Source organism: Bactrocera latifrons, unplaced genomic scaffold (assembly GCF_001853355.1).
Source record: "Bactrocera latifrons isolate USDA-ARS-PBARC rearing strain unplaced genomic scaffold, ASM185335v1 scaffold_21, whole genome shotgun sequence".
NCBI classification, from domain to species: domain Eukaryota; kingdom Metazoa; phylum Arthropoda; class Insecta; order Diptera; family Tephritidae; genus Bactrocera; species Bactrocera latifrons.
The window spans coordinates 509776-526810 of NW_017535630.1; the positions used below are offsets into that span (position 1 = coordinate 509776).

A 17035-nucleotide genomic window follows, 5' to 3' on the forward strand; every position below is an offset into this window, starting at 1 on the left:
TTTTTGCACGAGTGGTCTTTTTTAAATCCCTCCACTACATAAAGACTGCATAGAACATGACGGGCCTGATAATTGTGATGAATTGAATGAAAATTTGTGCGGGAAAAGCCATCTGAATATTTGGTTAGAACCGACTCTGCCTATCTGGACCAATAAGTCGCCTGTAAATAAATTAATCAATCCAGTATTGCAATGAAGCTCCGCAGGAATGACTAAGCTTATCTGCTTTGAAGACAAAAGGAATTGTAGACTTATTGGTTGACTAGGGAGTGGTTGCCTTTCTAAAAAGTTGTATCATGAGCAGCAGCAGACAGACATAAACCTTCGATGGCCGCTTGCACAGTGATCGAGATTAAAACTTTAAACTAACACACCAACTAAGCTCGCAAACACTTGACGAAAAGTTTGTTTATCAAGTAAATTGAATTAAATTACTGAACGTTTACAAATAGTCCACATGAAGACTTACATTCGTGAGCGGTAACAACTCTCAAAACTACAAATTAAAATGTAACAATGTAGCAGCTCAAAGATTTCATACTTTATGCTTACAAACTTATAGGTGAGTGACCTTACGCGGCGTCAAATACATTTCGCAAACCAGAAGTATTCTTATCAAATGCAACGCAGACGCCGAAATGTACCGCAAATAAGCCGTGACTATCTAAAGCAACAGATCGTCTGTGAAACAGGTAGAATGCCAAGCTTTTAGTATTCGGCAACGGCTAAGCCTCAATTATCCGCACAGAGAAGTTGCATTAGCAAGCTCGCTATATCGAATTTAGAACTTTTTGTTTATGCAACAACCCTGATTACAGATAACTGCAAATTGGACACTTCGCCAATATTCACTCAAGCACACTCACGAAAGGTTTTATTGCATACTACATTTGGACTTGCATTTTGATTGGGATAGCGATGGATTCCATACTTCGGGTTTGGATACGCTTTATGTTTGTCGGGATTGCTAATATTAGGAAGTTATGCATCAGTTCAAAGCATTTTGATTCTAAGAGCAGGAAATACATTATATTTGCCGATAGCAAAACCGGATACTTGAAAGGTTCACAGACGGACATTTCGAAATCCACTCTCAATTCGACTGCATCCCTGATAACTTGAAACACTGTGTCGCGAAGCCTACTCCTTGTGGCTTCTTGTCCGCACATACATATACTTCTGAGGAAGATGATTGGGATGAACTGGCGCAGTGAACTTTTTCACGAATGGATCGAAGCTAAAAGGGGAATGTTGGAAGGAGAAGTTTTGTAGTGAGCTCTCAATCAACTCATTTCACTACAGAGTGCCAGACCATTGTAGTGTCTTTTAGGAAGCCGTGACAGCCGTCAAAGTAGTAGCAGATGCACCTCTTCGAAGTGGGGCTCGCTGACATTGAGCTCAAAGCTAGTCAAAGAGTGATTTCAAAGTGATCGAGATTGAGACTTTAAACTAACAGACCAACTAAGCTCGCTAATACTTGACGAAAATTTTGTTTCTCCAATGGATTGAATTAAATTACTAAACTTTTACAAATAGTCTACATTAAGACTCACATTCCTGACTGAAACTTGCCTACGAGCCACAGCGAAAGAAAGGGCTCCCTTACCAAATTCCATAAGTATGGGAATGAGTAGGTGTTCTACAAATTAAAAAAAGGACTTCCGGATTACGTTACCACTCTAAACATTATCGGGACTCAATTTGGTATTCACAACTAACATCGCTAATAAGAGTACACAGTCGTAGTACTGCCGGCGTCGCGACTGCTTTTTAGAACGCCACAGATTTGAGTATATCAAATTTTATTCTATTTTGCAAATATTATTATAATCATAAAATCCGTATTGCCATTGACGGCAGCACCAGAAAGCCAGCACAATGGCATTTGCGTGCATGCAGACGATGATGTCGGCGATGATCCCGGACGCTGCTAAGCCGAAATGCCGCCTAATCTCAAATGTGCGCATGCGCACTGTCTTTCATTTCGTTATTCGAGCGAAGAATACGAGTATGTCTGCATGTGTGTGTCTGAATGTTCGTCAGCTTGTACCGCAACTGGCACGTAAATATCAAATTTCACTGGCTGCCTCGTCGTTTGGTGACAGCGGTGGAAAATTGCGTTGTAAATTTGGTATTCTCTGCGAGTCTCATAAAAATGCCTTCGAAGTTGCCTTCGATGGCAAATGATGATTATAAACCGGCGGCACGGCGTTGAATGCGTTAAATGTGCCATGGATTTGCGTACGTCGCGAAAACTTTTTCATTTTTATTGCTGATTACGGTATTCACGGTCATTCATGGTCACTATTAGCCAAATTAAAATGTTAGTAAATAGAATTTGTGCGCACGTAAATTTACTCTTTTCCAATTGGTGGATTTGTCGTAAATAAACCGAATCACGTCACATTAATGTTGCGTGAAAGAATTGTGAAGACACTAGCGAGCATATTTGTGTAGATATGGCTTTTACTGGAGCAGATATGACTAAGTGACCATGAATAATTGTGGAATGCGACCGTTATCGAGTTCGTAATGTTTATTGCTGAAGAATTTGCACTCTTTATTTGTGTTTGATGAGCAAAAATCGTTTGTATACTCTCTCTGAAACTGAGATGTGTGTAGCAAGTGCGTTTCAAGTATTCATTGTTTCTTAGGTGATAAAAGTTACTTTGATATATTTTCGGAACAACTTATCATCTTTCTTATAACAAATATTCGAAAACCTTTCATACAACTTTGATACCAAAACCTTTGCACAAGAAAATACGTCCGTCGTTGTCTCTGAAGGTGTGGGACTAGGTTTAATAATGGACACGAAACAGATTTAACTCCCCCATTTTATGACTAAGCCAGAATCGTACCGCAACGTTGTAGCTAGACCCTAAATTAGTAAATGTTCCCAGAATTTGTTATAAAAATGTATTACTTTGCTAAGGTAAGTATGCTTTATCCTAAGTTAGTATATCGTAGGCAAACTAAGATCTCTCATGCTGAAAGTCTCAAAATTATTTATCAGAGCTGCATTTCATCTAATAAAACTTTTGATCTAATCAAACTTTTCGAAGATTCCTCATATAAGTCTAGTAACCTAGTTGTATTCTAAAAGTTAAACGACTAATACTTCCATACGTATTCAAAAGCAAATAATAAAGAAATTCGGAAAATCCAAAGCCTTGAATCCAGTATCCCGGGACAAATGTATAAGTAGATCTATGTAAGTACGTTAAGTCTAATAAAAAGAAATCCATTATTCTTCCAATATATGGCTTTATATTATATAAGAGCGCTTACTCAATACTTAGTTAGAAAAATAAGACTTCGTACTAAAATAACCACTCAGAAAGTTCTATGGTTGAATTAGTAAGTACTGATTGAACAAGCATCAAAGAAAGACACCAGCAAGTTGAAAATTTGCCGAAAAACGAAAGCGATTGAGGTCGAGTCGCGATGAGCCGGCGCAAACTGGCCCCAAGCGAGGCTTGATGGTAAAAGCATTATCAACTATACCCCTATGACTTAACTCTTAAATTGGATGTCTGGAGAAAGCAATAGGCCGAAGACGTAGCGGAATTGTGTTCCATTATTACAACGCCAGGACCACACTTTATCGAACAAATTATAGGATATTTTATCTCAGTCTTAGTCAGCTAATTTTAACCATACTAAATCATACTTTAAATCTAATAGTCCAACTCTTCTCGCAATTCGCCGAATCGTTGAAAATTTTGAACATATATTTTGCTTAGATGATGTTCAAGTGCCGCGAAGACAATGAACCGCTACATGTAATGAAAATATAGCTGCCGTTAAGGTAAGTATTGCTGAAGATTCTCCAGAATTGGGACTGTCTCAAACCACAACCTGAGGGAGTTTGAGATATAGTTTGGTCTTGCATCTATATAAAGTTGTTCTCACTTAAAAACTGAAGTGATTGATTGGATGGAATAATCGATGCGTACTTCTTTCGAAATAAAGCTGGTGACACCTCTCAATGGAGAGCGGTATAGATCGATGATAATAAACTTTTTTTTGAAAAAATTGATCTGGGCAACACCTGGTTACACATAGTACGTGCAACAACCGATTTACCAGAAAAAAATGGAGATTGGATTATTTTCAGAAATTGTATTATTGAATCCTCCAAGAAGTTGCGATTTAACACCATTAGACTTCCTGTGGAGTTATTTAAAGTCATTGGTCTTTAGCAATAAGTCAATATTGAATGTGCTATTTATGACGTTCTAGCACTATCAGCCAAGTTAAACTCTACTTATTATTTCAGCGCTACCCATAAATCCCCGACAATCAAAAGTTGTCGGACTTCTAAAGAAGTGTTATAAACTGCTAATTACTATAGATGGTAAGTTTAGAATGGTCTCAGAGCTAGACATGATCTAAGGAGGCAAAAAACATACATCACCAATAAGTGAAGGAAACATAAACTAATACGTAAATTCCCAAAAGACGAAACTCTGAAATCGGTTACTCTGAAATAAGTTTTCATCTTTCAGGAACTTACGTGTTATACTTGTATTACTTTGACCTCATTTATAATCTCAACTAAAAAGCTTTAAACTTTTCCTTGAAGTTTCTTGAAACGCTTCAGAAGTTTAATAATATTTTAAGGTCGTAAGTCAACTGAAAACCGTTGCCGAAACCCAACAAGAATAGCTCAGACGGCATTTTGTATAATTTCTAGATCTGCCAAAGATAAAGAAGCTAAATTTTTGTATAACCTACAATGCAATCACCGTCTTTATATAGAGATCGTCACATGCTCCTTCCTTCCTTCGATCTGAACTTAAGCCACAAATGAAGAAAAATTAAATTAATAGTGAGTTCATCAACAGTAAACGAGTTCATTTCCAAATTAGCATGAACTTCACATAAAACCAATCAGTGCGTCTGAGGGCACACATAAGATTTGTCAAATTGTGACAAATATTGACGACAAGAGCAGCCGTTAAACGGCCGTCAGTGCTTCGCATCTTCCGATGCAGTCAGTTCTCGTGTATACGACCACTCATTTTCTTGTAGCCAACGAGTGTGTCTGACAAGACAGCAACCACGACTGGCAGTAATTCGAGTAGCAAGAATATTTAACGACTGCAACAACAGCAGCGACGGTTTAGTAAAAGCGAAACGCAGTATTGTAGCCCGTAGCCCGTAGGAGTGGCGCTCGCTATACGAACAAATTTATTGGTAGTCCCTTAAGGCTTTGACATATAGTTACCACGAATTATTTTTAGATTTATCGGGCGGTGCTCGCATACGTAGCTTTCGCGTGTTGTTGACTCTTCTGGTTGGCAGGTAGCGGCGATATAGTAAGCTCGGCAGTAACTGGAGCCGATGGCAGCAATTCGCATCGCGTTGCAGCAATTATGACCTTTTTGTAGCACGTCATAGTTATATACCTAACATGGATTGAAGTTGCAGCGGCAGAGATTGCAACAGGTACGTCTGCCATTTTTAGCTGCAGCACAACACATTAAGTGAACTTGTGGAACACTAGAGCTCGGCTAGCTGGCAGAGTGTCCAGCCCTATTACTTATTGCGCGTTATTTTAAGCAATCGGTAACTTGCATTCTGATACTTCTGCATCTGTAACGCATCTCTTCAACCACTTTTGACGCTTCCAAGCATCAGGTTCTTCAAGCTTCAGACAACGCAATCCTTCGTGGTAACTATTAAGATCGCGTAGAAGCTTGCAAACAGTAGCCACTACATTGTCTTCGCGGCTAGGCGTATGAGTCTACGAAAATCTCGATGGCAGTAGCGCTTTCTAACAACGCTCAAGGACACGGCTCTAGTAGTCTGTAACTGTAATGTTGTCTCATCGACTTGACGTCGCTGCCAGCCGTATATTACGCCACTTGGTCTGTAATCAACTGACGGCAGTTGATTTTGTTACAATGCCTTGATTTATTTTTAATAGTGCGCCTCTAGCCGAGCCAAGGTATTCTAGCTGCGGCTAGCTGTTGTTTTGCTCACTCGTACAGCAGTTTGGTCGCATAGTAGACGCACTGTTGAAGAAATATGTTGTTAAAGAAATATGTTATTGTTGTAGTGGACACAGTTGATTTCAGTTAACGATCCAATCAACTTTAAATCCTGGAAATAATAGCTCTAGTTCGCGTAAAATCCGTCTTGTTCCGGTAACGTTGAAAGACTGTTGTGCCGTTTGGGTTCCAGCAATATCTTCTTGTTTGATTGATAACAAACTAGACAGAGGAAGTTCCTTAAAACTTGCGGTCTCTATATGTATATCTTAAAGCCTTCGTTTTTTCAAGTTTCATCGTCTTCAGTTTCTTCTTTTTCAGTCTTTGTATGCTCCTAAACTGTAGTCTACTTCGATGAGTTTGAAAATCGACATATTGATCCAACTTCGGGTCTGGGATGGACCTAGGCTTCTATCTGCCTATGGACAAGCCTACTCGAAAGCCTACTCGAAAGCAAAATATTATTCCGATAATGATTGCTCTTGGTACTAAAACACAACATCATCTGTATATACTTTGCTGTATCAGAGAAGTTATATACCGGTTCCCATTTTCAAAGAGATACCAACACAACAGATACTGCTTAGTTACTAATTGTATAACCTTTTGCCTCAAAACATCAAACATCAACAGCCTGGTTGGAAACACTTAGATCGGAAGGCTTCCATTTAGTTGACTTCTTTTGGAAGTTATTTAAAGTTGAAAGTCATGACTTTCTTTCTTCTCATAAAAGGAAATCGACTGAACAAACATTAGGAAGTTGACCTTTTCGAGTTGTCAGCCCTGTGTCGCTGTTCGGCCCTAATTAACTCGAATAGTCAAATATGGGTAAGTGGACATATGCTAGCAACCTTTCCTAATCTCCTACCCAGTCCTAACAATATCGCTGTTCCAGGCCTTCCCTAAATAACTTGGATTATAATTTTATGTCACAAAGGAAATATTATTCGGACGGGAATGAGATGGAGAGTTCGGGGGGGCATAAAATGATATCTAAGCTCAACATTTCTAGCTAGTCTCGTGCCACGACGAAGAGACGAATTCCTCTGATAAATTTTTTTCAAGGGTTACGAAAATATCTGAACGCTGGTTAGATCTTTGCTTTTAAGCGATGATCACTCTAGATGAAGTCAACGGAGTTTACTTCTTAATCAAGTTGCAATTTTAAATCTCTGGCTTTACTTCTCACACAGATCTGGTTTTCAAGTGGATTTTCTAAATATTATTTCTGCAATCTTCACTCAGTTGATATTTTAGCTTACAGTGTGCGATGTCATTTTTGAAACCCCCACCAGCCGAAAGCTAACCTCCGAATCACCAAAAGTATAACCGCCAGAGTGGTTCATCTAAAAAGTGCGCTTTATCATTCTATCATTTGTGGTCTCCCTTCCACTCACCACTGACACTGACTAATGAATCGCCACCGTTGTTCCGCTATAACGCTACAGGTGTTGTGTACTTTTCACATGTACTGTTAAGTAGCATAATTTTGCACCTTTTTGTTTGCCATTCTCATTCTTATACCGACAAAAGTATTGTTGCCTTTCAAGCATGCACTTGATTACTAGCTGCAGCTAGCTTGTAGACGATTTAGCTATCGCCCGTATACCTACGAGACGAGCAGATACGAGTAGCAAACGACAACCGACAGTTGCTCGAATTATTCTCGGTTGCTTGTTGTTGTTGTTATGTTCGATCACTTTGTGTGCCAAGTAATTGCCAGTAACACCTGCTTGAGATGCTGCGCCGCCGCTATTGTGACGATGCGGTCGTTGTCGTTGTCGTTGTTGATGGTAATGGTGATGTTAGCGATGACGATGGTGGCTGTGAAGATGGTCGGCGGCGGTCTTCGGGCGGCACAAGGTACTATGTGCAGCAACAAAGGAAAACAATTGATGGCGTACTCATAGATATTCACATATACGATGAGTATATCTTTGAAGTGGGCTTGTGTATACCTTTTTTAAGTGTGTGTGTGTGTATGTATTCACTATCGGCGTCCAAAATGAGAACAGCAATAAATACTACATGCATATAATAATGCAAACAGTCAAAGAAATACATATGAATACTGACATATATATGCACACACACACACATACTGCAGCGCTCGCTGGAGGATGGCACTTTTGGCCTTGGCACAGCTTCAAGTTGCACGTTTTACCTTCATCTTTTACGATACAATTCCAAAGTTTTTGCTTTTGCCACTCGCTGCAACGCTTTATGCTGCTTTTGTTTGGCATTGTTGTTTCAGTTGTTGTTGTTGTTGTTATTTCATAAACATTTTGCTGGTAGGTGGCTCATCACTTCTTTGTTCGTAGATTTTTCCTACAACACTCACTCAGCCCGATTGCTTGCCACCAGCGACTTCACTGCTTGCTATTGTTGTTGTTGCAGTTGTTGATGCAACGTTGTTTATGGTTTGGGTTTTTGTTAAGATATTCGTCGTAAGTTATATTGCCATCATCATTAACGGCGGCATGCAACATTTTACTGCCACTACCATCGTTTTACACTGTTCGGCTCGGTTATTATTGCTATTGCTTGCCGTTTGTTGTTGTTGTTCTTGCTATGCTTGCTGCTATTATACCCTGCAGAGCATATACTAAGTTTGTGATAAAGCCTTTAGCATCAAGAATATGAAGACGGAGGCCCTATTTTGTATATAAAGAAACAGAAGCGGAACGAGCTAAGCCGCTGACCCTCTGTCTGTATATGTACATGCGTATTAATGCTTCAGTTTTTGAGATATTTAGCTAAAATTTAGCACACGCTCTTTTTTACTTCAAAAGCTACTTATTTGTTGGAATCGTCGATATCGGATCACTATAACATATAGCTGTCATACAAACTGACCGATCAAAATCATATCCTTATATGGAAAACTTTTTTATTTCACGAGATATCTTCACGAAACTTAATATAGATTATCAGCCAAAGCAACGGTATAATCTCCACAAAAATTGTTCCAATCGGATCACTACATCATATAGCTGTCATACAAGCTGACCGCTACAAATCAAGTTATTGTATGGAAAACTTTTTTATGTGATTGATTAGCTACACAAAATTTGGCACAAATTATTGTCCAAAGCAACTCGACATTCTCTTAAAGAATCATTTAGATCGGAGTACTACATCATATAGCTGCCATACAAATTGACCGCCCAAAATCAAGAAAAACCTTTATATGCCATTTAAAGCTACAAGAAATGCAACCGTGTAGGKTATTATAGCTTCGCTGCAGCCGAAGTCAAAGTTTAATCTTGTTTCTGTTGTTGTTGTTGCCAGTTGTTCTCTTTACTTGCTGTTTGTTGTTGTACTCCATAGTTGGTTGCCGGTGATGGTGTAGTAAATTGTTGGCAATTGTTTATGTTGTTTGCGGTTGTTGTTATTGCTGCTGTACTGTGTGCAGTTACGTTTACTAACTTAAGACCCGTTGCAGCTATTATTTCGTTATTAAATTGACATCATTCTTTCCACAGCATATTCTCGACAGCCTGTAGGTTTGTGTGTGTGTGTGTGTAAATGTTGTTGATGGCACGGTTGCTCGTGCGGCAGCTTTGGCGGTTTGTAGCCGCCTTGCATCCGTCGGTTAATTGTTTCCTCGACGTAAAAATATTAATGTCAAAAGCATAGCGTCACATTTTGCTGCAATGCGGGCGTTCTCTAGCACGTCTTCCAGCTAAATGGGCTATGCAAACACACACCTGCGCATACCCACATGTGGGCTTTTCGCTTTGATTAGGTGTTGAAGTACTCTTTTTTGGTTCTAAGAAGGTTTTTACATTCACTAGCTGCAGATGTGAATACCAAGCTTTCGAGAGTTGGAATCGCGATATCTCTGTTATTGGAACAGGATTTTACAAAGTGAAAAAAAAATTCACTTATAATATGGTCTATAACCATATTCGGTTATATTACGACAACCCTAATGGCAAAAAATCATATTTGGTACCTGGCCAACCAGCCAAATCATTGAGAAAGCCTAATATTCCTGACGCCAAGGCAACGCTATGTGTTTGGCGTATTCAAAACGGCAAGTCCTGCTAAAATCGGATGAAACCTTTAGTGGGGAACGCTGCCGACTTTAGCTTATTAAAATGACGCGTACGATTGCCGATAAACGCCGGGTATTTACGACTGGACCAGTAATTTTCCATCACTGCAGAGCTCAACCTCAAGTTGCAAGACCGCATGAAAACTATTTGGAAAACAGCGGCTGGCAACTTTTGCCTCATCCACCTCTTAGCCCAGCGCTGGCACCTTTTCGCTAGTATTTGTTTCATTAGATACAGAACGGCTTTCCTAAAATTAAGCTCACGTCAGAACAGGGTATCAAAATCCATACATTGCAAGAGGGAATGGAAAATGGCGAGGTACAGAACGGTGACCAATTCTTTATGAACTCTAAGAAACATCTTGATTGACATCTCTTTACTGAAATAAGTGGCTCATAGTATCTCAATAACAATTCCAATAACTACTATTTTATCAAGAAAAGTCTTTAGTAGGTCGATAAAATTAACTACACAAGTATACATAATCCTGAGCGTGGCGTTCAAGAGAATATTTTTAGAATTTAGAGAAATTCTCTTAAGTAATTAAGTCAAGCAATTCAATTATTGGACTTTCACTAAAGATTTGGTTATGTATAATTACAGCGCAATATAATATCCATTGTTTCAGAACCCTCCGGACCTTTGATATTGTTAAAAGCTAGTAAAAGCTATTATGCATGAAAGACAGACATCGCGGAATCCGAATTGCCAAATTGCTACCAGATAATATTGTTGGAGTAACATTGGCAACGAAAAGGACAAGAAACAAAATATCTTCCACGCCTTTCCAGGCTTAACGCTCAAGGAAATCAGGCGGCCATGAAGAGTGTTTGATTTAACTCCAAGCTGAGTATTGGAGGATTTCAGCAGACATCTTCACGGCTTTTGCTTTTAAAAACCTTGGCCATAACTGCTTGACTGCCTTTATCGACATCGCATTTTATTTTTTTAGACTCACGTTATTTATAGAGAAAATATGCCGAAAGCAACCAGCTAATGGTCATTTTGAAACTTCCACCTTTTCGTAGAACCGTTGATCTAAAAATCTATCATTGAAATCACCGCAACATAAGTTTAGAAAATATTAGAATTATGCGTCAATAAATTGATTGGTCTTATACCTTAGGTATTGTATGTGTTTATTTTTCTTCAAGTGTTCGAAAATATACGAAAGGTTACTAGATCTTTCCAGACTTAAAAATCCAATATTTTGACAACAGATATCTATCTCGCGTTATAGAAATGTGATCGGCTTACCACGTTAGTCGTTATAAAGATGGGGTTTTGTGCTAAAAATCCCCTTGGACAGTTTTATGATTAGGTTAGGTTAGCTCGTAGGGTTGCTGACAAAACAATAAAAAAAAAAAAAAAAAAAAAAAAAAAAAAAAAAAAAAAAAAAAAAAAAAAAAAAAAAAAAAAAAAAAAAAAAAAAAATCTAAAAATCTGACTTGGACAGATAGTGGTACTTTGTGTTACCCATAAACGCCTAATGAATCCACATATCCTCAACGTTTATTGCTTACCACAAATTTATTAGGGCGATCAGTCAATCACAGCAACTTCGCTAGGTTCTCCAAAGATGTGTCTACCGAGATATTTCAATCTCGACTCAATAGCGGCGGAAATAACTAGATAATGCCATCTTGACTCCCTCTATACAGGTTTGGCAATAGATTAGATGCGCATCGCGTGCAAACCCATTTGAGAGTCAGTCCAGTTATCACCCCTATAATTGTGGTGAGATTGAATTTTCTAAGAGTTAGTAGGTCGGATCAAGTTCTGGTCGTTGACAAGCGCCTGCTGACGAGCTTGACTCAATATTGTTTGAGCACGCGTCCAAGATGAGTGAAAATACACCTGGTGACTGCAAATCTTAATTAACGTTACAGACCTTATACAATCAGCCAACGTAACGCAAGAAACTCCAAGTTCCAAATTTCCGTCCGCGAACCGCAATAAAATCGATTCATTACTGAAGTGATCAGAAGATCAGATCACGTAGGACAACGTCTAGCGAAAGCTTGCGTGATCGAAACGCGGTGAGCCATCACAAAGGGTGGTTAACCCTTTGATTGATGGTCTGGTAGGGTTTGCCATATGTTTGGTGGTATTCAGCTGTTCCCTAATGATTAAAATCTTAATTTGGACCTGTACTAACAACAAGTGAGAGAAATTATGTGGCTACAGGAAAACACCAGTTCGCGCATATTGGTAGTGAGACGCTAGACACCCCGGGAGTTTAACGGGAGATTATTATGCACCTAGTAGTTATCGCATGGTTCGCACCTGTTGTTGTTTGAATAATTATCCATCAGAGCAGCTTGCGAAAACCCTGTTGGCAAAAACTGGAACTTGGTTTTCTTGATTTTTTAGAGGAACATCCCCATCAGAGATTTATTACGGATACTAAATGAACATATTTTAATCTTATAAACCTGCTGACGTGATTTAGAGAATCTACTGCTTCTTTAGGTCTATATTTTCTAACAATTTTACCTGGAAATAAATGCAAACTCTAATTGACAGCCGCTATGCCCACATACATGGAGATGTACATATTTAATTACAATTTGTGTTTATTGTAAATCGATCGATGTTTCCCCCTGCGCGTGCAACAAATCACTTAAGCCCATTTACGCAGCCAAACAGCGCGACCATGCAACATGCCAAAATAACGGCGAAAACATCGATTAAACGCCTAATATAAACAGACTCAATTTGCTAGCGACGGCACAGCTAACTAAATTGTATTACGGTATGCATGGACGCATCAACCGCAGCTGCAAACACACGCACACACATACCCGTGCACCTGCATTTGCCAAATGCCACACGCCGCTGCTGAGGCATCCGCCTGCTAGCGGCCAAAAACTAAATAAGTAAATCGCTGAAGCAAAATCAATGCGGGGACGCGGTTTATTGACGCATTGTGCAACGCTGCGGCGACTCCGCTACGTAGACGGATGTTTGTATGTATGGCTGTGTGTATTGTTGGAATATTGGGAATATGTAATTTCAGCACAGTGGGCAGTGGTCGTTGCGTATGCTGGCAGTGGTCCCGCTGTGAGGCTGATTGCGATTGCTACCCGGTCGCGAGGCTGCCAGCTAAACTTCGTGCGGAGTGTGTGTGTGTTTATACGAGAGTGCAACGAAGGTGCGTTCATCTATATCTACAAACTTAAATACCCGCTTATAGAAATATGTATGTCTATACGGGGGTAGTTCGATAATTACTTAACCTCATCATCTGAAAGCGCCACTAACGGAACAGAAATTTACGATTTCACGAGTTTCATAGTGGTCGAACCTTGGTAATTGATGAGTCTCAGTGTTGCGAAAAAGGCTAAAAACGGAGGTTAAAAAACGTCTAAACCATCGACAACCCTAAACGGAACAATCCAAACCAACTCGATTCGTGACAAGCCACTGTTTATATTTTAGTGAGATATTTGAGAGAGTTTGTATCTCAAAAGACCGCGTAATCCATATATTTCATAAAGCATTGGGCATGAGACCGCTGCTGGAATGAAGGGCGACGCATTGGCTCTCTACGGACAGCAAGCGTAACTCTGAGGTCACTTCACGGCAGGATATCGATTAAGCACAATCCAATACACTTGGACAGCTAAGACAGTAAAGCTCCTATATATTGGATTATAAAACCATTAAAAATGGACAAAAAGTATGAACCCATTACAAATTTGTGTCAGTTTCGGATAGTGTCAGCTTTAGCTATGCTTTCTATTTCGTTGTAAGACTTCGTAGGTAAGACTTCCGAGCACTAGCTTACAACATTTTTCATCTTAGAGGAGAGAACACTCGAAACCGTGTACCTTAGCGCCAAATTGGTTCCGAAAGAGAGGAAAGAGCCATGTATTAGCAGTAAAGGGAATGCCCACCGTTTTCAACGAGACTCACAGAGTCTAAACTAAGTACATCTACTGCATGGAGAACATTTACACAGCCGCAGAGGTCTTTAAAGCCGAATCGTTGTGTTGATTAGAAGCCGAAGAATGTCGCCATTTGACAAGAAAAAAGTTTTTTTGTAGCATGACAATGCATCGGCTCACAACCCTACCTTCGCCGCGCACGAATTGGTCGCAATAGGCTGCATACAGCTGACTCATCCTTCGTTTTCTTCCAAATTTGCTTCATACGACTGTTTCTTATTTACAAACATGAAAAAATCTAATGAGGAAACTTTATAAACCTCCAGGGAATATATATTTCAAACGGATTAAAGAAGTTGGAAACTCGCTGGGTTGAGTATATCGAGCTAGCAGAAGGCTATATTTTAAAAATTTTCGTTTCAGTAAACGTTTATCGGACTACCCAATTCTTAGCCACGCCCCAAGTGGTTGAAATGAGCTCAAAACTACTGACAGATTTACCGTTTTCTCCAAATTTTTACTACGTATGACATCCGTTTTTTTCCAAGGTTGAAAAAGACACTCGGCTCGATGAAATGCGAGTGAGGAAACGTTGAGAATATCTAGAAAACATATAGTTCAGACGAGTTAAAGGAATTGGAGACTAGCTCCATAATAAAGAGCTGAAAGGAGTCTGAAACGTTCCACTTTTCCAAAATTTTCGTTTCGCTAAAAATTTATTGGACCTCCCTCGTATCTACTTCTCCAAAGTTAACCCAAGTCATAGGGAACTAACCTACACACCAATTAGAGCGACCACGTGCCCATATGGAAGCCAATGCAACCATAAGAATGTCTGTAAGTGCATGCATCCTCTGTTTGTCCGTCCGTCCGTCCGTCCGTTGGAGCGCTCCAGCGCACAGTAGCCACCTGAGGCGCAGCACTAAATCATTATGGCAAACGTTTAGGAATACAAATTAAACAAACAAATGCTCTGCTTAATAAGCGTCGATTGTTGAATGAAAAGCGACTTGTATCTACGCCAAACGCACACACACACACATGCACACGCAAACTTATTTATATTCGCATTCATTGGCGATTTCAATCGAAATTGAGAAATTAAGAAATCCATCACGAACACTAATGCAATAAATGAAACGGGGAAAACGCTGCAAATCAAAGCGTCCACCCATATATACATATATACATACATACACGCATATATTGCCTGGGGGATTGTAGGGCGTTCTGTTTGCGGTGACTAAGCAAACAGCAAACAGGAAATCGCTAGAATAATAGGTGAAGAAAATAAATGGTCGCCGCTGATTCAATTGTGTGCTGGATAAATTATTTTACAGTTTGTAATTGTAATTAGTTTTAATAAGCCGTATTTATTGCCTGCCAATCGCTTTCAATGTAATTATGTAAATCATTTTCGTGGTTAGGGAGAATGACGCATGGCTCGGCATATCACTTTCACGGAGTGCCTCATTAGTTATTCCCTTTATATTATATAAGCGCGTCGCCGCTGATAAAAATGAGCAAAGAATGTCATTCTTCAACTTTGACTAATGAATACTTGATGCGTTGTACGGGAATCGGAGTTGAAGCTAAAGCGCAATATAAAATATAAAACGGACTGTAATGGGTTTCCAAGTTAGAGCAAGTCTTTGAAAAGGTTGACCAAAAAGTCACAAGCGGGTTTGGGATTGCATCCAGGGAAATCGGTTCTGCTTACTTTCACTGGGAAATACAAAAACCCTGCAAGCAGATTCTCTTCGATAAATGGCACGGAACTCTTTCTCAAGGACCCCACCCCACCAGACAGGACAGCAAACTGCTTGCTTTAAATGTGAATGAAAGATTGAGAAAGGCCAGTAATGATTTATATATGTAGATGCTCGACATATCCTGTGGGCTTTCTACCTCTCTCATGACTGATATCTCACAGCGATTGTTGGACTCATACTGCTCTAAGCTGTGGTATTCTGGTGAAAGAAACCTATTTTTGAATAGAAAACTTTATGAAATGCGCCATTTTTTTCGGCAAAGAATGATTAAAGCTGTGGCCAATGCAAGAATGAACGCATACTACTTATCGTTCTAACGACAATTGTATCTGAAACAGCCTTGGATTTATAACCCCTACAAAAGCAACAACTGGAAAACCACTAAGTGGTTTGAAGTTGAAATATTTTTATGTATTGCTTTTAAAATATTTAATTCTTACAGAGTCCTAGATGTGTTCGAACCAAGTGCCCAGAATAACAGTACCGATAAAGAGGTTCCACAGTTCATTGCCTTGTCAGCAGCCTCTGTCACGTGTCGTCGCTGCGATCTTGCCCCATACTTGACCCATTCAGGTCATTTTTCAATCCAAAGAAAATTAATTAAGCAAAGCAACCAGTGAGGTTCGTGAAGTCATCGAGAACTTATCTCATGCATACGTCTCTGTTAATAACAAAAACATCGCAAAATGTTAAGAAACAGTGGGAAAAGATCTCAACATCTCTTACGGAGCGACTAAACACATATTGATTAATGTTTTCTTTATGAAACGTGCCCGTGCTCGATTCGTACGAAAAGATCTACAAACAAGTAAGGAAGGGCTAAGTGCGGGGGTCACCGAACATTTTATATCTCGAATCAAATAACGTATTTGTGTAAAGTTTTATTCCGCTATCACCATTGGTTCCTAATGGATATATTATACAGAGAAGGCATCAGATGGAATTCAAAATAGCTTTATATTAGAAGAAGGCGTGGTTGTGAACCGATTTCACCCATATTTCGTACATGTCATCAGGGTGTTAAGAAAATATTATGTACCGAATTTCAATGAAATCGGTCGAGTAGTTCCTGAGATATGGTTTTTGGTCCATAAGTGGGCGACGCCACGCCCATTTTCTATTTAAAAAAAAGCCTGGATGCAGCTTCTTTCTGATATTTCTTCCGTAAAATTTAGTGTTTCTGACGTTTTTTGTTAGTCGGTTAACGCACTTTTAGTGATTTTCAACATTACCTTTGAATGGGAGGTGGGCGTGGTTATTATCCGATTTCTTCCATTTTTGAACTGTATATGGAAATGTCTGAAGGAAACGAC

At 39.4% G+C, this 17035-nt stretch overlaps 1 protein-coding gene across 1 annotated transcript in view; it reads right to left on the reverse strand.

The window, feature by feature from the left end:
* Window positions 1-7751: 7751 nt before the first annotated feature.
* Window positions 7752-17035, reverse strand: part of LOC108968305 — a 186497-nt gene continuing 177213 nt past the window's right edge. The window contains exons 2-3 of the mRNA XM_018932253.1: window positions 9710-9843; window positions 7752-7865 (exon numbers count right to left, since the gene is read on the reverse strand). Of these exons, the coding sequence (XP_018787798.1) occupies window positions 7752-7865; window positions 9710-9843 (248 nt within the window). The remainder of the gene's footprint in view (window positions 7866-9709; window positions 9844-17035) is intronic.